This window comes from Hypanus sabinus, chromosome 12 (genome assembly GCF_030144855.1).
Source record: "Hypanus sabinus isolate sHypSab1 chromosome 12, sHypSab1.hap1, whole genome shotgun sequence".
Classification (NCBI taxonomy): domain Eukaryota; kingdom Metazoa; phylum Chordata; class Chondrichthyes; order Myliobatiformes; family Dasyatidae; genus Hypanus; species Hypanus sabinus.
The window spans coordinates 92,511,084-92,532,525 of NC_082717.1; the positions used below are offsets into that span (position 1 = coordinate 92,511,084).

The 21,442-nt window shown below is 38.2% G+C and overlaps 2 protein-coding genes and 1 non-coding gene across 7 annotated transcripts in view; 1 reads left to right on the forward strand and 2 right to left on the reverse strand.

Annotated features, from left to right (window-relative positions):
- Positions 1 to 7,826, reverse strand: part of LOC132403149 (parkin coregulated gene protein homolog) — a 271,957-nt gene extending 264,131 nt beyond the window's left edge. The window contains exons 1-2 of one of the 3 annotated variants that reach the window (XM_059986479.1): positions 7,739 to 7,826; positions 6,721 to 6,951 (exon numbers count right to left, since the gene is read on the reverse strand). In XM_059986479.1, the coding sequence (XP_059842462.1) occupies positions 6,721 to 6,837 (117 nt within the window). In that variant the 5' untranslated portion in view covers positions 6,838 to 6,951; positions 7,739 to 7,826. Of the gene's footprint in view, positions 1 to 6,720; positions 6,952 to 7,662 lie in introns of all 3 variants that reach the window. The other 2 variants (XM_059986477.1, XM_059986478.1) reach the window with 2 other exon arrangements.
- Positions 7,685 to 21,442, forward strand: part of prkn (parkin RBR E3 ubiquitin protein ligase) — a 1,175,275-nt gene continuing 1,161,517 nt past the window's right edge. For 2 of the 3 annotated variants that reach the window (XM_059986467.1, XM_059986469.1), the window contains exon 1: positions 7,685 to 8,021. In XM_059986467.1, coding sequence (XP_059842450.1) covers positions 7,685 to 8,021 — 337 coding nt within the window. The remainder of the gene's footprint in view (positions 8,022 to 21,442) is intronic. The other variant, XM_059986470.1, reaches the window with a different exon arrangement.
- trnad-guc (transfer RNA aspartic acid (anticodon GUC)) lies at positions 8,250 to 8,321 on the reverse strand. The gene has a single exon. It is a non-coding gene; the product is annotated as a tRNA-Asp (tRNA).

Below are 21,442 nucleotides of genomic sequence, written 5' to 3' on the forward strand. Positions count from 1 at the left end.
AGATATTTTCAAAAACGCATAGTGTGGACGCCTTTTGTTTTTATGCGAAACTGATGTTTTCAAAATTATCCGGTCTAATGTGGATGTAGCCTTAGACTTTTCTTTGTTTGGTTCAGCTGGGTGAATTACTCTGCCAAGGCCAGTTGCAAAAGGAGGAAGTTTGGGCATGGGGCTAGTAACCTTATCCCATTAAAACCCAAAGCTATGGAGATGACAATAGAAGTTTAGTGATGCGATTAAGGAAAACCATGACTATTGACACACAGCAAATTAACTTAAATTGAATGCAGGGAAACATTTTTTATTATCTATTGTTAGACTGCTGAAGTTAGTTGAGTTTTTGCTTTACTAGCATTTATAAATGATACTATGTGTGGTACAGAGTCTAACAGCCCAGAAAGGTCTTAATCCGCATTGAATTAGCTGACCTCAACAACATATTTTAGCTCTGTGCCCACTGGACAATAAAACAGAAACAATGACCTCATTTGCCTTGTGATTCCCTTGTTTTAAGCCTATTTCACTTAACAAGGTTATAGCACCACACATGAAGGATGCATTCTTTGTGAAGACTGAGCATTACTTTCACAGGGTCTGTGTAATCATTACTCTATCTAATAAGGAACATGCACATTAACAATTGTTAAATTGACAATAATGAGGTCAATTGTTTACCATGCATCTTGGTTTGCTAGCTACCTACCACAGAGCCCCAGCTATGCCCTTTCAGCTGATTTGACTAGTCGTAATCTCCCATGCCATTCCTGATGAAGGACATTGAGCTTCCTTGGCCAGAATACATTCTGTGCTTCTGCTACTTTCAATACTTGTATGAAGTGTCATTCAATATGGATGAGCACTGATTAATCAGCTGATTAACCAGCTGCAAGAATGGTAATCAGAAAGATTTCCTTTACCCAAGCTATAAAACATCATAAGATCTGAAATTAATATTAAGGACTCCCACATGCTCTGTACCCCTGTATTAATACCTCTCAAGGGTACAGCTTGTGGCATACAGGAAGAGAGGCAGTCCTTGAGTGAGAACTGCTAAAACTGCTCAATACGTACAAGGGGAAAATGCTAACACTATTGGACTCATACTTTGCACAAAGGAAGACAGATGTGGTCGATCACGTCAGTCCCAGAAAATGCTGTAAGGGATAGTAAGCTAGGATAGTAAGCTAGTAAGCTTCATTAATGTAGGATGATGGTAAACAAATGATTTTTAAGTTTGTTTAAAATGTAAAACACCCAAGTGAGAACGAATATTGAGGAGGATTTGAAGAGGTTTCAAAGGGATAAAAATGAGCTGACTGACAGAGAACACAACAGATATAACCCAATGTGGAAAGATGAAGTCATTTTCTTCAGCATAAAAAAGCAAAATTATCTTTAATTATGACACAATATGAAATGCTGACATTCCAAGTAACCAAGGTGCCCCTGTACCAAGTCACTAAAAGCTAGCATGTAATACAGTAAGTAATTAAGGCAGTAGATGGAATTTTAGACTTTATTATAAGGATCTGAGTACAATTAAATAGGGTTTTGTAAGACTAAATCTATATTTTTTTAAACCAAGAGACACAAGTCATTGATCTGCACTCGTATTTAGATCATGCATCTCACATTTAAAACAGCAAAACTACAAAACGTATTGAATCAGTGATAACACGAACAAAATCACTTCAGTTGTTGCAACTCAGAATTAAAACTACAAGAGATACAGAGCAGGTCAGGCTGCATCTATAGAGAGAAAAAGAATTAACATTCCAGGCTAAGGAACATTGCATAGGACTGACAAAAGTTGGAGATACCTTAAGTTTTAAGATGTAGAGTAAGGGTGGAAGAGTGATATGCAAATAGTGTGAGGGTGAATGCAGGAGAAATTAAATAATACAGTCAGCCCTCCTTATCGGCGGGGGATTGGCTCCAGGACCCCCCGCTGATAACAAAAATCGCAGATGCTCAAGTCCCTTATTTAACCTGTCTCACTGCGGTGGTCTTTAGGACCCAGCGGAACCCTGGACTTTATTTAACACATCTCAGTGTAGTGGACATCAGGACCTGGCGCAGCTCTGAATCCACAATGTTTCTGTTCACGAAAATAATCACGATCATGATTGAAAATACGGTGGAAGTAATAAAGCGATCAAAAAGAGGTGAAACGCCATCGGTCATTGGAAAAGTGTTAGGCTATAGCCGGTCAATGATCCGAACAATTTTAATGGAGCATGTGAAAGGCCCTGCCCCGATGAAAGCTACAATTATTACTAAGTAACGCAGTGGTTTAATTATTGAAATATGTATGTTTCTTAAGTTTTATATGCAGAGAAAGGTAAAATATATACTATATACTAAGAAAAACGTTTGACTAACTGATGCTAAATAGTACCGGATGTATCTGTTCCGACTTCAAATCTGACAAAGACGGAACTCATTTATAACCCGGGGACTGCCTGTACTTTTAAATCATCTCTAGATTACTTATAGTACCTAATACAATGTAAATTCTATGTTAATATTTGTTATACTGTATTGTTTAGGGAATAATGACAAGAAAAAATAGTCTGTACATGCTCAAACGACGAGTGCTGGAGAGAGAACTTCTGGGTTTTCCCAATCTGTGGCTGGAACAAAAGATAGTCCACAGAAAACAGTTGACATTAATGTTGGATTTAGAAGGCTGTAGGAAGACAGTCATGTCTTTAATCAGAAGGTTAGCTGCTAATATTTGTAATTGTAAAAAGCTTCAAAAGAACAGTATTGAATGCTAAGAACAGAGATTAGAATGGAACTCGGATGGTGGGTTCGAGTCTCAAGACATTTAGGCTCATGCTTATGAACTAAATGGAGAAATTCTGTAAAGTTCTCTCACTGTAATGAGCCTGAAGAGGAGCAACCTCTGAATATTACATTGAAAGATGCATAATTGCTGTTTCAAAGAGAAAGCACGCTCGAGCCCTCATGCTCAACTAAAGAGATTAAAGGGCATATTTGGATACTTAGCTGATATGTCATCTAGGACTTGTGTTAGCATTTTGATCAATTTAACTAAGAATTTTTATTTGTGAATCAAATGCTCCTTTTTTTTCCAAAAAACAGGGAAAATTGTAAGGCACAAAAAACTAAAAATTCAAAAACTGAAATATCAGCAGTTCAAAAGTATTCAATCCCCTTTGCTCAGTACTTGAATCACCTCTCACAGCTATCACAGCCAGTACAAATACAAGAAAATCTGCAGAAGCTGGAAATCCAAAGTGATACACATAAAATTCTGGAGGAACTCAGGAGGTTAGGCAGCATCTATGGAAATGAGCAAACAGTCGACGCTTTGGGCCGAGACCCTTCATCAGGACTGGAAGGCGAGAGAAGTCATAATAAGAACATGTAGGGAGAGGAGAAAGCAGTACAAGATGTCAGGTGATAGATGAAACCAGGTGAGGAGGAAGGGTGAAGTAAAGAGCTGGGAAGTTAATTGGTGGAAGAGATACAGGGTTGGAGAAGGGAGAATCTGATAGGAGATGACAGAAGGCCATGGAAAAAAAGGAAGGGGATGGAGCACAAGAGGGAGGCAAGAAGAGAAGGTGTGAGAGGGAAACGCAATTGTGGTATGGTGAAGTGTGGGGGGGGGGGTAATTACTGGAAGTTCAAGAAATTGATGTTTGTGCCATCAGGTTGGAGGCTATCCAGATGGAACATAAGGTATTGCAGCTTCGACCTGAGTATGGCCTTATCGTGATTGTAGAGGAGGCCATGGACTGACATGTTGGAATGGGAATGGGAAGTAGAATTGAAATGGGTGGCTGCCTGGGAAACCCCGCCTTTTGAGACAGATGGAGAAAAGGTGCTCGTCAAAACAATCTCCCAATCTACCCCCAGTATACTGATATACAGGAAGCTGCCCTGGGAGTACCAGAAATAGTAACTGACCCCAACAGACCCAAAGGCGAAGTGTCACCTCACCTAATTGGATGCGTTGGAGCCATGAATGGTAGTGAGGGAGGAGATGTAGGGGCAGGTGTGGCACTTGTCCCGCTTGCAAGGGTAAGTGCCGGGAGGGAGATCAAGAAGGAGGGATGAGTGGACATTGGAGAATTGTAGGGAACGATCCTTGTGGAAAACAGAATGTGGGGGTGGGGGAGGGAGAAGTGCTTGGTGGTGTGATCCCATTGGAGATGGCAGAAGTTACAGAGTAGTATGTGCTAGATGTGGAAACTTGTGGGGTGGTAGATGAGCACAAGAGGAATCCTATCCATGGTTTGGTGGCGGAAGGAGGAATGAGGGCAGTTGCACACAAAATAGAAGAGGTATGGATAAAGGCAGTGTTGACAGTGGAGGAAGGGAAGCCTCTTTCTTTGAAACAGGAGGACATTTCAGTTGTTCTGAAATGAAACAGATGCAGCAAAGGCAGAGACAGAGGAAAGAAAATGGCATAATAGCCAGTAGTCCTTTTGGATAAATCTCTATTAACCTTGCAGAATGTGATAGAGCAAGATTTGCTCAATGCTCCTTGCAAAATTGCTCAAGCTGTGCCTGGTTGGTTGGGAAATGGCAGTGACAGCAGTCTTTAGGTCTTGACAAAAACGTTCCATTGAGTTAAGGTCAGGACTCTGACTGGGCTACTCAAAGGCATCAGTTTTCTTAATTTGAAGCCACTTCATGTTTGTTCTGGCAGAGTGTTTTGAGGATTGCTGTCCTCCCAAGTTTAAGCTTTCTGGCAGATCCAGCATCTCTCCATATTTAGCAGCATTCATCTTCCTATCAATCCTGACCAGATTTCCAGTTCTTGCTGCTGAAAATCATCCCTACATCATGATGCTATCTCCATCATATTTTATAGTAGGGGTGGTGTTACCTGGCTGATGCCCAATATTAGGTTTATTGCAAACGTATTGCAAAAAAACCCAAATCCTTGCCCGTAAAGACTTTGCAAAGTGTCACTTAGAAAATCCTATAAAGATGTGGAAGACCACCTTGTGGTCAGATGGGACTAAAGTGGAACTTCTTGGCCTCAACACTAGGCAGTACGTAGGGCATAATTCTAATATTGTGCCTTAATGCTTACATAGATTTAAGATCCATCTGCAAATTTATTGAATGTAGAGACATGTATCCAATGCCACCGTCCTTACCACTAATATAAAGTGAACCGTAGGAGACAAAACAGCACCCTGGGGGCACCATTAACTTGAAAGCTATCTGTCACTGCTAACTATGAAAGATTGATAGAAACTGGTATCAAATTGAGAAACTAGAGAGTCACTGATTGCAACAAAGAAACAAAATCAGTAAATGAGAATATAAAGAAGAATGAAAGCAACAAGAACAACAGTGATTAACAGGAGGAGGGAGACATCTTAAATAAAAGAGGTTGAGAGAATACAGATGAAATAAAAATGTAAGAAAAACCTTCATGAACTTGGAGAAATTATGAATGTTCAAGGTGGTAGAGGGAGATGGGCTGATTGGGATAAAAAAACAGGTAAGTTTATCATCTGTAAGAAATGCAGATATATTCCAGTGACAGATGAAAGGCAAAGCAGAGACAAAGTACAGGGTCAGAGAGTTCACCCACTAAGAACCATTAAAACATTTTTCTTCATAGACATCACAGTCATTAACAACAAAGCTGAAGAAAATAAGATAATGGAGCCAAATAAAGAATTCAGGATAGAAAGAAATTGGACTTTTCTTTGTCCTCCATTACTTTTCCAGTTAGTTGTTTGTCCATAATATTGACAAACTGCCACCCTTACAGGCTAAAAATAATTATTGTGCTTTGTTTAGATGAAAGTGTTCCTAATTATTAGTGTTTTGTGCCTTCAGAGAAAAAACACAGGCTTTTTTGCTAGTGTAAAATATATCAGCTATAGAACAGCATTAATGTAAACTGTGAAGACATGCAGTGATATTTTGCCACCACCTTTCTGAATCATTTATTGTCTGTCCATTGTTTGCCCAATATCCAGTTATGGGTGAGCCATGATTTCCTCCAGTTCAATACTATGAAGACAATCTCAGTCACAAATTCCAGGCCATATGAATTTCAGATGCTCATTTGAAGTACTTAGTTTAGCCTCATGTTTCCCCTCTGATGTTATCAATTCACAGGAATTACAAAATGTTATTTTTGGAATAAACATAATAGATTTAATTTTGCATTAATTTATCTTTCCTCTCTGGAGGGTCTTATGCTTTAGAAATGTCACTATCCAGCATCTCCCTGCAAACTTGGGAATTAAAACGTCAGGTTATTAAATCAATTAAAAATAAGACTGATCTCATTACCAAATATCACCCTAACTTGCTAAAAGCCAACCAAGTCACTATTATTTGATATAAGCTAATTCAAGGTAGACCAAAGATGAGATCCTCTATGTTCCCAAAAATCAGTCTAATTAGTTTGGTGCTGGCAGAAGTTCAAATGCATGCATATGGTGCATGGAAGTGTAAAGACTGCTTGTTTTACAGCAGAAATGACCAAAAAAAAATCAACTTCTGAAACTTTGAGCAAGATGTTAAGTTTAGTTTGTTTATTGAACGGGCATGGGACATGTTATCAGTATCGGATAATAACTTGCGAATTTTGGTGTGTAGAGCCCTGAAACAATTCACAGCTGAAATGCTGTTCAGATGATCATTCACATTCACAAAGATTAAGGTATGCCTACCTTAAGCGTGTAAACTTTTGTGACAAAATTAATATTTACTTACAATGGAATTTTTCATCATTGCTTTCACTGTGAAACCTTCAGTTACTCTATGGTCCTTCTTGGGTCTCTGATACAGAGATTTTTGGTTGCTTTTTTCCAGTGCGTAGGCACCTGGCATTTTATCTCTTGCGACGATACCCGCACCCAAACAAACTTCGGCTGTTTCGACTCTCCTTTTGTGGTGGCACAGTAAAGCCAGAGCCGGCGGTCTTCTCGAAGGCTGGTCCCGTTGCTAAGAGAGATATTGTTAAACAATTACCGTCATTTCCGACACGTCATTACACGAACAGCGAAATTTTGAACCCGGACTCCGACACATCATCTTATCCTGGAAAACTGGAATCCAAACGAATAGAGGAAGAGGAAAAACATTGCCATTTTTCTTTTTTTAATATACCCCTGAAAATCTTTGTTCGAACCTATACTTCTCTAGCCCCCAGCCATATACTTCCTCATTCGTGCGGTAACACCAATAGCCAGGAACAGAAAAGTGGTGGCTACCACAGGGAGAGCTCTCCCCACCATTTACATGGAGCGCTGCCACAAGAAAGCAGCATCCATTATCACGGACCTCCACCACCCAGGGCATGCTCCCTTCTCGCTACTGCCATCGAGGAGGTACAAAAGCCCCCGTGACCACACCTTAGGTTCAGGAATAGTTATTACCCTAAAAGCACAAGGCTCCTGAACCAGCATGGATAGCTTCACTCACTGCAGCTTAACTACAGACTCGCTTTCAAAGACTTTTTACAACTCATGTTCTCAGTGTTATTTGTTTGCACAAGTTGTTGTCAGACTTTACGTATAGCTTTCCCCCATAAAATTTGTGTATTTATTTTCTTGTAAATGCCTGCAAGAAAATTAATCTCATCTATATGGTGACATGCAGTACAGTACTTTGACAATAAGGTTTTTTTTTGTTTTCTACAACACTCCCGGTTACCGACTCTGTTGTTTAAATCCCGATGAAGGGTCCTGAGACAGCTACTGTTTATTCCTCTCCAAAAATGTTGCCTGACCCGCTGAGTTCCTCCAGCAATTTGTGCGTGTTTCTCCGTTTAGAAACCTCCCAACCGCCCAGGCAACATCCCAGATCACCGTCCCGCCGCGCTCGGGCCTCCGTTACTAAGCAACGATCCGGGAACCGGCCGGGTTGTGACTGCGCAGCCGCAGAAAGCGCTGGTTCGCCCCGACATGACGTCCGCTTGATACGAAGTAGAATTCGCCTCCGCCCAGCTGACGAGACTCGCCCACAACTCCTCAGAAGTGAAGTTTTGAAGTCCCTCAGAAGTAAAATGATCGGTAGGTGACGACATGAAACGTGTCCTGTTTTAAAAAAATGCACCACTGACTCACACAAGGCCCATCAGGACGACAAATACTTGCGTGTAGAACTTGAAGAACGTAAAGCTTTAAAAAAAAATTAAAATAGTGTGATATAGAAAGGAAAAAAAAATCCCGTTTTTGTTTTAACAATTGTGTTTTATTTTGTAATTTTACATTGTAATATTTGTAATTTAAAAGCACAGCCTCCCCGGCGGGGAATTGAACCCCGGTCTCCCGCGTGACAGGCGGGGATACTTACCACTATACTACCGAGGAAAGGACGGGGAGTATTTTTCAGTTAACCTATGTAAACAATACATTGTCTAACTGTCTTAAGTAATGTAACTTATTTCAGTCTTGTAATTGATAAGAAAATAAGATGGTTTCTAAAACATTTGAATCATTACGGCTTTACTGCAATCTAAATGTGTAAGGATTATATATTAACAGTCACAAAATTACTGTACCATAAGTAAGAACCAGTTTTCTCAGCCTTCTTGAAATTGGATACTAGTGTTCTCGATCAGAAGGTGGGAAAAGCGTAGTGCTGCCTTTTTATTATCAAGTAGACGCATCTGCAGCACTGGCAGACTCCCTCAGTTTCACAATTGAAGTTGTAAAGTCCAATGTTTGTGCAGACTAAAGCTGACAGTAGTATCTTCTTAATGTAAAATAGAAACAGAAAATGAAGTTAAGTCATATCTGTGGAGAGAGAAATAATTGATGTTTCAAGTCAGACGTGTCAGTCTTCCAAGGGAAACGTCGACTCTGCTTATCCACAGACAAATGCGGCCACACCTGCTGAATATCGCCCCATTTTCCGTTTTTATTTTATATTTGCGGTATCTGCAGTCTTAATTATTTCCCCCATTTTCCCTTATACAACGTGTGCTGGGAAATTTGCCTGCCATACCCAGTGCAATAATTGTGACCCTATTGAAATTGATAGGAGATGCAGTTAAGAGTTTGATATATGTATGCATTGTGGGATGGAGGGAAGGCTTATGTCTTGACTCAGTTTCAAGTGGAACGATTATTGAAGAATCCCCACAATGCCCTGATTGACAATGGGCCAGAGTTATTTCTATTTACAGACTACTTCTTCAACTCATAATACTGATTTATACAATGTAGCATACTTCTTGGCACCGTCACAGTATATGTATGCCTGTTTTATTACATATCTGAGATCTATAAGAATGAAGAAAACAGTTATTAGATGTTGATACTCATTTGGTAGAGAATAGTTGGGAATCTGAATGTGGAGGGTCAAAAGGTCTGGGTAGGCTGCGTTCAGGCTAGAGTTGGAGGAATGCTCTGTTCTTTCCCCATGGGTGCCATGCAGAATGAGATACTTCTATACAGATAGACATGCTTGAAAGCCTGCACGAAGCGGCAGAAGAGATACCCTCTGACAGTTAAGCTCTTCAATTAATGACACTGAAGAGTCATTCCTCAACCATACAAAATCTAAACCAGAATGCATAATTTCAAATCATATACAGAAGATGAAACATATGGGGACAAACACATTGGATTAAGAGATAAATAAGATGCAGAAAAGCAGATACATTTTTTACATCTTCATAAATTATCAATTAATTTCTGAAATAATTATACAGCATACTTGTGAAATTAAAATTTCATTACCAGAGGGATTGGCACTAATCATCACTTTTGATGCTGCTAAAATTTTAGCCACTACTGAATGCACCAAACCAAACTTTTTTGGCATCCTCAGAGAAATAATAGTGGTAACTATATTATGGGGTGGTGATCCAGGGACTAGGATTAACCTAGTGTTATAAAATAGAACAATAAACACGAGATGCTGGAACACACACAAAATGCAGGAGGAACTCAGCAGGTCAGGCAGTATCTATGGAAATGAAAAACATTCGATCTTTCAGGCTGAGTCCCTTCTTCAGGATGGAGGATCTATATTGGTGAACGTATACTGTGGACCCTCAATTACCCAAACAAAGATAGAGAAGCAAAATTATGGAAAGAAGATGAATTTACCTAACATTTTTATGTATTCATGCATATTTTGACCCTCATGAGTTGCTGTCAAGCTGCCTTGTGGGTTGCGTACTGAACGGTCATTCTGAGGTAGATGACTTACGAGTAAAATAAACAGCAACATATTTGTTCCTATTTTCTCTGTCTATCTTGTGCATTATTCACAGCCTCCCAGCTTCCTGGTACCACAAACATAACAAATATAGAGGAATAAATGTGTAAAGGTAAGGAATTCATGATCTATGATCAAGAGATTTTTTAATATTTCATTATGTTTCCAGCCCAATGAAGATGCAAGTCCTGCTTAATCTAGTTCTGAGTAATAAAATGGGCATGCTTTATGAAGTGTGAAACATGCTGCATTGGGAAACAATGTTTAACACGAGATTCTGCAGATACTGGAAATTCAGACTTTTGCACACAAAATGCTGGTGGAATTGAACAGGTCAGGCAAAAAGAGTTGCAATTTCAGGCTGAGACCCTTCATCAGAACTGGAAAGGAAGGGGAAAGAAGCACAAAAAAGTGGGGGGGTGGGGTGGGGGTGGGGGAGGAGTACAAGCTGGAAGTGATAGATGAAGCCAGATGAATGGGAAGATAGGTGTGGGGGGTGGATGGATGAGGTGAGCCCAGGAGGAACATGTGCCTGTGGTAATGAGTCTGGCTGAGTACATTGTCGAAAAGTTAGAGAGCAACAGAGATCACGGGGAGCACAGAGAGTGTTTCACTGAACTCCCGTCAAAGAGAAGATTCAAACTTCTTCATACCTCGAAGTGACTTCACAGTGGAGCAACAAATTATAATCATGAGATTTGCAAATACTGGAAATCCAGAGCAACACACAAGATGATGGAGGAACTCAGCAGGTCAGGCAGCGTCTATGGAGAGGAATAAATTGGAGTGAAAGGTTGCAGTGTTATTAAGTTTAGGGTTGTTGAGATAAAAATGAAAAGGAATGGGAGGGGAAGAAGGTTGTTAGAACACGTATTCATTTAAGATCAAAACAGAGTATGTCCAGCATTTCTACCTGCTCAATTATCTGCATATCAGTCACATAGAGTATAAAATATAAGGAATTCAGTCTGAAATGTACCAGTAACTGAACAAACACCCCTTCTAGGATTGAGACGTCAAGCAATTCACAGTTTAAGAGGGAAATTTCTTCCCATTCCTGCAAAGTAAACTTGTAACATTCAAGTTCTCAACTCTCTCATTAGGAGAAACGATCTTTTACTATTCATCCCGGTTCCTAGTTGTAGCTCTCACTATGTATGTTTTCATCTTTTATTGATCCTTGTTGTCAGGATCAGTGTTGGTTTCCATCGTTTTGTTATAATTCATCATTTGGTGTGTTTGTTGTTCCTTACATCCTTAATCATCTCTAACTTTATTTTCTGATAAATAGGGCTCTTCCTTCTCTGGAGGATAGATCAGTTCAATATCACATTAATTTCTTTTTGATCAACTCCAATCACTTTTCTTTATTATTGAACAGATATTCTAGGTTATTCTGAACAGTCTCTACGCCACCACATGGATGTCATCAGGCTCTGTCTTTCTTACATAGTCCACTTAGCCTATGCTGTATGAAAGTTCAATAACCTATTAAATTCCTCTGATGCAGCATGCTTATCTGATCTCTGTTTTTACACAGGAGGTCAATTCACAGCTGTTATGGGGGTGTACATACAATTCCCAATGCAATCTTACCCAGTTCCTCTTTCTTGATTTTCTGCATAGGTCATCTTCTGCCTTAGTTAAATACACATCAGTGCTTAAAACAAAAACAAAAGCTGCAGATGCTGAAAATGTAGATGCTGCGACCATTAGGCAGGAGGTACAGGAGACTTAAGTCCTATGCCACCAGATTCAAGAGCAGTTATTACCCTTCAGCCATCAAGCTTCTGAACCAATATGAATAACCTCACTCACCTCAACTCTGAACTGATTCCACAAGCTGCAGATTCACTGCAATTCCACTGCAATTCACATTCTCAGTATTTTTTTGTTTGCACAATTTGTTTTCTTTTGTACATTGATTGTTTTTCAGTTTATGTTTATGTATAGTTTTAATAAATTCTATTGTATTTCTTTATTTTCCTCTAAATCCCTGTAAGAAAATGAATCTCAAGGCAGTATATGTACTTTGATAATCAATTTACTTGGACTTTGACTTTAAAAATCTGAAGAAAATGCTGTAGAAGTCTTAATCTTCAATTACCATCTGTTGAGCTGCTGACTCAATTGCTAAGTTACTCCATCTGTTAGGTCTTAAGGTCTTTGGCCTGCAGTACTTTGCAAAAGTCTTAGGCACATGTAAAAAAAAATTCTCCACAGGGCTCTGTGGAGACTATACCATCTGTTGCAGAACACTTTGTTTTTTTTTGTTGAAAATAGTTCTTTATGACCTTGGCTTTGGGATCATTATCTTGCTGCAGAATGAAGTTGGGACCAATCAGATGCCTCCCTGATGGTACTGCGTGATAGATGAGAATCTGCATGTACTTTTCAGCATTGAGGATTCCATTAATTCTGACCAGATCAACAACACCGTTTGCAGCCCCAAACCTGCAGAGAACCTCCAGTGTGCTTCACTGTTGGCTGTGTATCTATGTAGCACCCTCCAGCTCTTTTATGGACAAATTGCCTCCTGTTTGAGCCAAAAATCTCAAATTTTGACTCATCAGTCCAGAGCACTTGTTCAGAACCCCAGTCCTGGTGTTTTTGTGGATAGGTAGATCTCTTGGGTTTGTTTCCATTTTGGATGAATTGCTTTTTGTCAACAACTCTTCCATGAAGACCACTTCTGCCAGGACTCTTCTGGACTGTTGAGGGATGTACTTGGGTTCCAGTGGTTTCTGTGAGTTCAGAGATGATAGCAGTGCTGGAAGGGTTTGAAGGTACATCAGTTTGATGTATCTCTCATTGCTGAGCCACTGTGTTTCTGGTCCTCAACTTTGTACTTTGTGTTTCTTCAGAAGAGCTTGGACAGCACATTTTGAAATTCCTGTCTGTCTCAAAATGTCTGCTTGGGAGAGATCTTGATGCAGGATGATGTCTTGTTGCTATGCTCACTCTTGCCATGGTGTAAGAATTGATGGTTAAGCTGCCACATCTGCCACACCCTCACCTTTTAGCTTGGTTGTCCTTTGCCCAGTTTGATTGCTTCTACAACCATTTCTGTTCGAGTTAATCAGTTTAGTTCATTCAACTCATTACATCATTGATCATTAGCATCCTGTTATCTTTCTTTAATCATGCACTGGGCTATATACCTACAAAGTAATCGTTTTTTTAATTTGAAAAGTGGTCTGTTACTTAATATGTTACTTCCTTTAATGAAACACAAAAAAATTCTCTGTCTTTTTTTGAAATGTAAAATTTGCTCTCTTCTATTAATACACTAATAGAGAAGACAGAAAATAAACATCTAAAGCAAAATTTATATTAAAAAAAAATCTAGGGTGCCTAAGACTTTTGCACATTTTTGTACCTCAGCTGATTTATGGGAGTCACTGGTGCATGGCCCCTTAATGTGAAGGAAGTGCATTCAGGATGGCACGGAAAATATTGAGTCTGTGGAAGGCACACAGAAGCCCAATGTAAGTGACCAAAGCACCACATCACTTCAAAAACTACCCACTTGCCCATCCCTTAAGACATCTCAAATACCATCTGTAGAAAATCTAGCAGTTAGCATAATAGCAAGGGCCTCAGTTGTCATCCTCCAACAAATGAAAGGCAATGGGAACTGATGAAAAATTAATTATGTTGTTGCCTGACCCGTTGAATATCCCCAGGATTTTTTATTTACATTTTATTTTATTTTGTTGCACAGTGTTTTGTTTTCACTTGTAATTGATTGTAAAGTGGAGTCTCTGCCCATCTTTCTTGTACCATGGGTGGCTGTTAGATGTTTCTTATATTTATTAAATTTCAGATGGACTGTTAACAGTATTTCCAGTTTATTGTCATGTCCATGTTGAATATGGAATGGTGTTTTTCAATAATTTGTAAAGGCTGCCAGTGTTCCATTATGTTATATTGTGGTTTTGTGATATCATTCTCCAACTGTGCTAATTCTGAAGGATTGAGTATGAATCTCTACTTTTCATAAGCAACAAACATAAAAAATCATGATATTTGCTTTAATCAGTTTGTTGTCAGAGATGTAAAGATATATCTTGTTAGTAAAACATTTTGTATTAGGAAATGTACTATAGTATTCTTTCTTTGATTGGTAGCATGAAACGTAGCAGTTTAATACTGTTGTTTAGATTTCTGGAGAAGAACAATTTCATTATTTATTTTTCCTTTTATCAGCAATTATTGCAGATCTTTCTTCTAGTCTTTTTTTTACCTCGGCTTCCTAAGTCCTTCGGTGTGTCAAGTTCTATGGTAATTTTTGATGAATTGTAGTAGGTTCTCATCTGTGTAAGTGAAATATTGTCTTAATTTGTTCATCAATCATAACCTAGAGTTTTGCTGGGAAACAGCCCAATCCGTGAAGCAAATCCTTGTACTTTTGTACCTCTGCTTGCTGTAAGAGAATATTGTCAGTAGGGTTTTGACTTCTTCAAGTTTTTCTCATGTAATGGGAACAGAAAAAAGTACATGGAGACCTTTGTGATTACTGTAAATGACATCTTGAGTCAAATTGGATAGAGCTGAAAAATGACCACTATAGATCATAGTGCCTGAGTTTTGAAGCCTTTTCACCTTGTGGAGACAGGTCTACTTGCTACATCCCAACTATGGTCTCTTTATCTTGTGAGCAGGAAGCTATGTTTAGCAAATGGCTAGTATCAAATTGAGCTCATCCACGCAGCTTTAATCCAGTTTGGACTTTGTGGATTAACCCAAAGTGGGAGTGGAGATGAATAAGACAATAATGCCACATAAAGCAGCTACATAATTTTCAAGCTTTCTCTGCAGCACTTTGTAGATGATGAGAAATGCCTTGCGTATTAAAGGGGAAACAACTGTGGAGGTGAATGCCTGCTCCTTATTTTATCTGTGATTTTCAAGGTTGGTGAAAACAGCTTCAAATTGCATGCTGTACCAATTGTACCTGTAGTTTCACATGCTGCCTTTTAGACCACACCTCTGTCACTCAACAGTTTTCTTGTTTTACGGTGGTTGGCACCCAGCTTAATGGTGCATTACCGCCACCTTCTGCTCCAGAATGTGGATCAGACGATAGACTTACATTCTAAATCCCTTCACCCATTCACACACACACACACACATATCCTAATCTACACTTTATCCTTCCTTCTTTGGCCATCCTAGTACCCTATTCCTGCTTATCCATCATATCCTATAACAAACCCCTGTATCCCTTAAGAAAGCTAAAAATACCCTGACCTCTCTCACCCATGCCCAGTAACCCTTTTAATGTAAATTCCTGAACCCCCAATTCCCTTAGATTAATTCTCATCATCTCTCTGGATACCATACTTTCTGCAACTCAGAATTACATGCTCTACTGATACCTCTTCCTGACATTCCTCACACAATCCTGTCTGGTGTTTCCCTGTCATTTTCAATGTTTTGTTTAGTGCACAGTGCCCCAGCCTTAAACTAGTCCACACAGTTTCCTCCCTTCTGTATCCACTGCCTACCCTAGTACCTGTAACACGTTTGTATTTGATATAAGTGTCTCCCTTTGCCCTCTCTGTCCCATCTTTCTTGCCACATTTGGGTGATATTTTTCCCAGATTACACACTTAGCCACTGCTTTGCTGATACTAATGAGCATTTCTATATTTTCTTTCTTTAAAGGCCTCTTTGCCAACTCATCCACCCACTTATTCCCCTTCACCCCTACATGACCTGGAACCCATAGAAATTTAACCTGATCTCCCTGATTTGAAACTCTTGTGTCTGACTGAAGGACTTCATAAAGTACATGTTTTGAGTGAAAAGTCCTTAAAATTGCTAGAACTGAGGATGAATCTAAGCATATCAACACTTTGACTAGTCTAGCTTTCTCCACTCATCACAATGCAACCAACAATGCTAACATTTCCACTATATACACTCCTAACTTATATACACTCAGAAGTCAATATGTTTACAAATCAGGAGTTGAACCTAATCTGAAAAGTCGACTTAGTACTGCTACAATCTTCAATCCATGTGCAGCTCAGTCACTTCCATCTATTAAACCAGTACATTATCCAAATACTTTGACACTAGACAACATATTTCTCTTCATGGCAGGATAAGGTGGCAATCAATTGGAGGCAGCAGCAATTAAGTAACATGTAGGGTAAAATCATTGATATGAGTTCTGACAGCCAGTGGAGAAGAAGGTCTTGTTCTACTGGACTGATGATTATGGAGGCTGTAGACAGTAAGGGGTTGGAAATATACAGTAGAAGGTTGTAATCTTCATATCTAATTCTCTTCTTATTCTATCCCACAATCTGATCTGATTGCATATTTTGGATGCAAGTTTTTTGATGTAAATCCTACTTTCTTCCTATAGATGGCTAGGAATTCCACCAGCTCAGGCAGAGTGAATGTCACTGAATCCTAAGACACATTGTCCCTTTATCTCACTAAGAAAGAAGCTAAAACATCACTAGCATTCATTCTTATGGCCATTTTAGATTTAGGATGCTTCTACCCAGAGGGTGACAATGGCATGTGGGTTCTTCTTCAGAGGAGTCAGCAGAACTTTAAGGCAAATTATTCTGATAGCAATGATAATATATTTCCAGATCAGGATGGTATGCAACTTGGAGGGGAATCTGCAGCAGGTGTTTTTCCATGTATCTGTCTTTGTTCATCTTGGTGATAGACTTTTGGATTTGGAAGGTGCCTAGGTGAGTTAGTACAGTGCATTTGTAAAGGGACTGACATTACAGAAACTCTGCTGTTGGAGGGGTGGAGATTCCAGTCAAGTGAGATCTTTGTTTTTATTGGTGAGATAGATGAGAGCTGTTGAGTTCTTTCCCCCAGGTCAGCAGGAGATGCTCATAGTGTGAGTACTGTTTCAGATTCACTCCATAACCTTTACTTTTTTTTAACCTATGATCACCCTTATTTAACTTATTTTTACCTACACCAAAAGATTCTTGCTACTTTCTTGGACTTACCTTTAAGAGTTTATTGTGAATTTTTGAAGAAATGAATACAGAAATGGCTCTTAGATCTAAAGGGCGAGAACCTGGGAAGGATCCTAACGGCAACGGAAAGAAAAAGCAGACCGATCCTAAGCGTACTGAATTGACTTATGAAATGTTATTGGAGGTTTTAAATCAAAAATTTGAAGAACAACGACAAATTTTTAAACAAGATATAAAGGCTTTTCAAGATTATATGGATAAGACGGATTCAGCAGTTAACCAGCAGCAAGTTCTAATCGCAACTCTGCAAGAGGATGCTTGGAAGCGAGACTTGATAATTGAAAAACTGCAGCAGAACTTACTTTCCACAATTAAACAGGTGGAAACACTTAAAGCCAAGAGTGTCGACTTTGAGAATCGATCCAGAAGACAGAACCTACGTATACTTGGTCTCCCAGAAGGTATTGAACAAGGGGACCCCACGAAGTACTTTGCTCAACTTTTAAAGGATGCGTTTCCTTCTGTATTCCCAGACAGCCCTCCATTACTTGATCGCGCTCACAGAATTATGCGTCGATCACCGAGTGCTTCAGCTAAACCACTGGTTGTAATTGTCCGATTTCATTATGTGAATGTTAAAGAGCAACTTATTCATGTGGCTCGGCATGTAGGGATGGTCAAATTTCAAGAACACAATTTTCGATTAGTAGAAGATTTTAGTCCAGAAGTAATGAAGGCAAGGCTTCTTTTTAAACCTCTGATGTCTGAATGTTATGAGAAAAATCTATAACCTGTGCTCTTATACCCTGCGAAGCTCAGAATCTCTCCTCCAAATGCTCCACGTCGTGTTTTCCTTTCTACATCTGAAGCGAGAAGCTTTATGAAGGAGAACTTCCCTATTGCTACAGACACTCATTTCTAATAAATGAGTGTTTTTGATCGTGCAAGATGGTTTTGATTTCCAAAACCAGATTTTGTTTCTGGCTATTGATGTAGGTTTACTCTATCTTATATTCTAGTTAAAGTTTTTTTTTCGACATACTAATCTTTTTATTTTACTCACTTCAACCACGGTACTTTATCTTTGGTTATTATTATTAATCCTTCGAAGGTGAATTTTTAATCCTTTGAAGGTGAATATTTTTTTTTACTAAGATGGCGGTTTTTTCTCTAAAATATTTTTGGCTTTTTTTTTGATTTCGCTTTTTTTTCTCTCGACTTCTTCCTATAATGCATCTCTTATCACAGTTTAAATTTTTTTGGTTTGTTTGGGTTTTAACCCGATTTATAAGTTACTAGTGATTATATTCTTTTTGTTTTTTTTTACTACCAATTATATTAAGAAGTTTGGTTTTAGTAGAGTGATTATAATTCCTTTAGAGTTTGGGTGGATTTTTTTTTATCCTTTATATACGGAGTTGTCGTCTGCTGATATGGGGGTAGATTTAGTTTCATCTTTCCCTTTCCCAGCCTATCCTTGGCTGGGGTGGTCTTTTTTTTTCCTCTTGGGTGGGGGGTGGGAGGTCTTTTTCTAAATCTTATGTTTCTTATATCAGTTTTTTTCAGCTTTTTCATTTGGGCTAATTTTGAACTACAAAAATGTCCGCGATGTCGTCACTTCCGGGTCCATTCCTTATTTTTGTTCTTCTTCCGGGTGCATGAGTTCATAATTTGGTTAACCCTTTATTTACCAAAGGGTTGATTTCAGAAATATGGCTCAGAACATTAATTTTGTCTCTTGGAATACTAATGGCTTAAACCATCCAATTAAACGGAAAAAGATTTTCAAAGTATTCCAAAGACTTAATGCTCATATTATTTTTGTACAAGAAACTCATGTGAGGAAAGAGGACAATTATCTCTTTTTTAGGTTTTGGAGGGGTCAACAGTATCATTCGAATTCGAATGCCAAAGTAAAGGGAGTTTCAATTTTTATTGACTCCTCTATTGCATTTGTCCAACAGGATATCTTTTCGGATCCGAATGGTAGATTTTTGTTAATTACTGGCTTACTTTTTAACAAAAAGGTTGCTATGGTTAATGTTTATGCTCCAAATGTAGATTGTCCTGATTTTTTTATGTCCTTATTTACTTCTCTACCTAATCTAAATGAACATAAGTTAATAATGGGTGGTGACTTTAATTGTTATTTAAATCCTTTGATGGACAAATCTATATCTACTCAGACTTTACCCAATAAGTCGGCCACTTGTATTAACTCTTTTTTGACTGATAATGGAATTTTTGATATTTGGAGATTTCGGCATTCTAAGGACAAAGAGTTTTCTTTTTTTCTCACATGTTTATCATTCCTACTCAAGAATTGATTATTTTTTTATTGACTCTTGTTTTATTCCATCGGTAATTGGTTGTAATTATGATATTATAGCCATCTCTGCCCATGCTCCATTAAAACTTCCTATTAAATTTACGGATACAGCTTCTAATGCTAGACAATGGTGATTTGGTTCTACCTTACTGCAAGATCCGGATTTTATTAGATTTATGAAGGAACAGATCGATTTCTTCTTTTCAACTAATTCCACGGATGATATTTCTTGCGGAACACTTTGGGACACTTTAAAGCATATATTACATGGACAGATTATCTCTTACTCTGTTGGTCTGAGAAAACGCATTAAGAAGGAAACTCTTTTATTGGTTGATAAAATTAAAGAGATTGACAAGAAATATTCGATCACTCCTAGTAAGGAGCTTTACAAACAAAGGGTTGAACTTCAAACAGACATATTTTATTACTTACATCTTCGATTGAAAACCAATTAATGAAAACCAGATCTGATTTTTATATACATAGTGATAAATCGGGTAAACTGTTAGCTAGTCAATTGAAGAATGCTTTGGTTAAACGTCAAATTACTAAGATCCGTCAGCAGAATGGGGATTTGACAGTTAACCATGATGAGATAAATAAATCATTTCAAGATTTTTATACCTCCCTGTATCATTCTGAATTCCCTCATGATCGTAATACCGTGTGTGATTTTCTTGGGAAATTGAATTTTCCAAAATTATCATCAGATGATCTTTCAATATTAGAAACTCCTATTACGGATGCAGAAATTAAAGGGGTTATTTCCTCCATGAATTCTGGGAAAGCACCAGGTCCAGATGGGTATACAGTAGAATTTTTAAAATGTTTTTCTGCTACTCTTTCTCCTTGGTTATGAAGGGTTTTAGAAGAAGCAATTAGATTGGGCAATTTGCCACAATCTTTTTATAGAGCTTCCATTTCTTTAATATTGAAGAAAGATAAAGACCCTACTGACTGGGCATCCTATAGAGTAGACCAATATCTTTATTGAATGTAGATTCCAAGATCTTTTCCAAGTCACTGGCATCCAGGTTGGAGAAGGTATTACCCCAAATTATTTCGGGAGATCAAACTGGTTTTATTAAAAATCGCTATTCTTTCTTCAATGTTAGGAGATTATTGAATATTGCTTATACTCCTTCACATAGCACTCCAGAATGTGTTATTTCATTAGATGTGGAGAAAGCATTTGATAGAGTTGAATGGCCATACTTATTTAATGTGCTGGAGAAGTTTAATTTTAGTCCGACATTCATTTCCTGGATTAAACTGATATATCATACTCCAATAGCCTCAGTGCTTACTAACAATCAAAGATCTCCCTTTTTTTTTGTTTATTTCGGGGCTCTAGACAAGGCTGTTCTCTTAGACCATTATTATTTGATATTGCTTTGGAGCCTTTGGCAATTGCTATCAGAGAATCACAGAATATTTTTGGCATTAATCGTGGGACAGATATATATGTTATCATTATATGCAGATGATTTATTATTATTTATTTCTGACCCTGAGAAATCCATTCCTGCAGTTTTATGATTGTTGGTTCAATTTAGTGATTTTCCCAGGTATAAATTAAATCTTAATAAGAGTGAATTGTTTCCTTTAAATAGATAGGTTCCAATTTATGGAAATTTACCTTTTAAATTAGTTAATGACTCTTTTATTTACTTAGGGATTAAAAATCACAAAAAACTATAAAGACTTATTTAAGGTTAATTTTTTACCCTTAATCGATCAGATTAAATGTTTGTTTACTAAGTGGTCACCACTGTCTTTATCTCTGATAGGTCGGATTAATGCTATTAAGATGGTTATTTTACCCAAGTTTTTATATATATTTCAAGCGGTACCAATTTTTATTCTGAAATCTTTTTTTGCTAATGTTGATTCAAAAATTTCCTCATATATATGGCAGAATAAAAATCCTAGGTTAGGTAAAATATATTTACAGAAGGCAAGGAAGGAA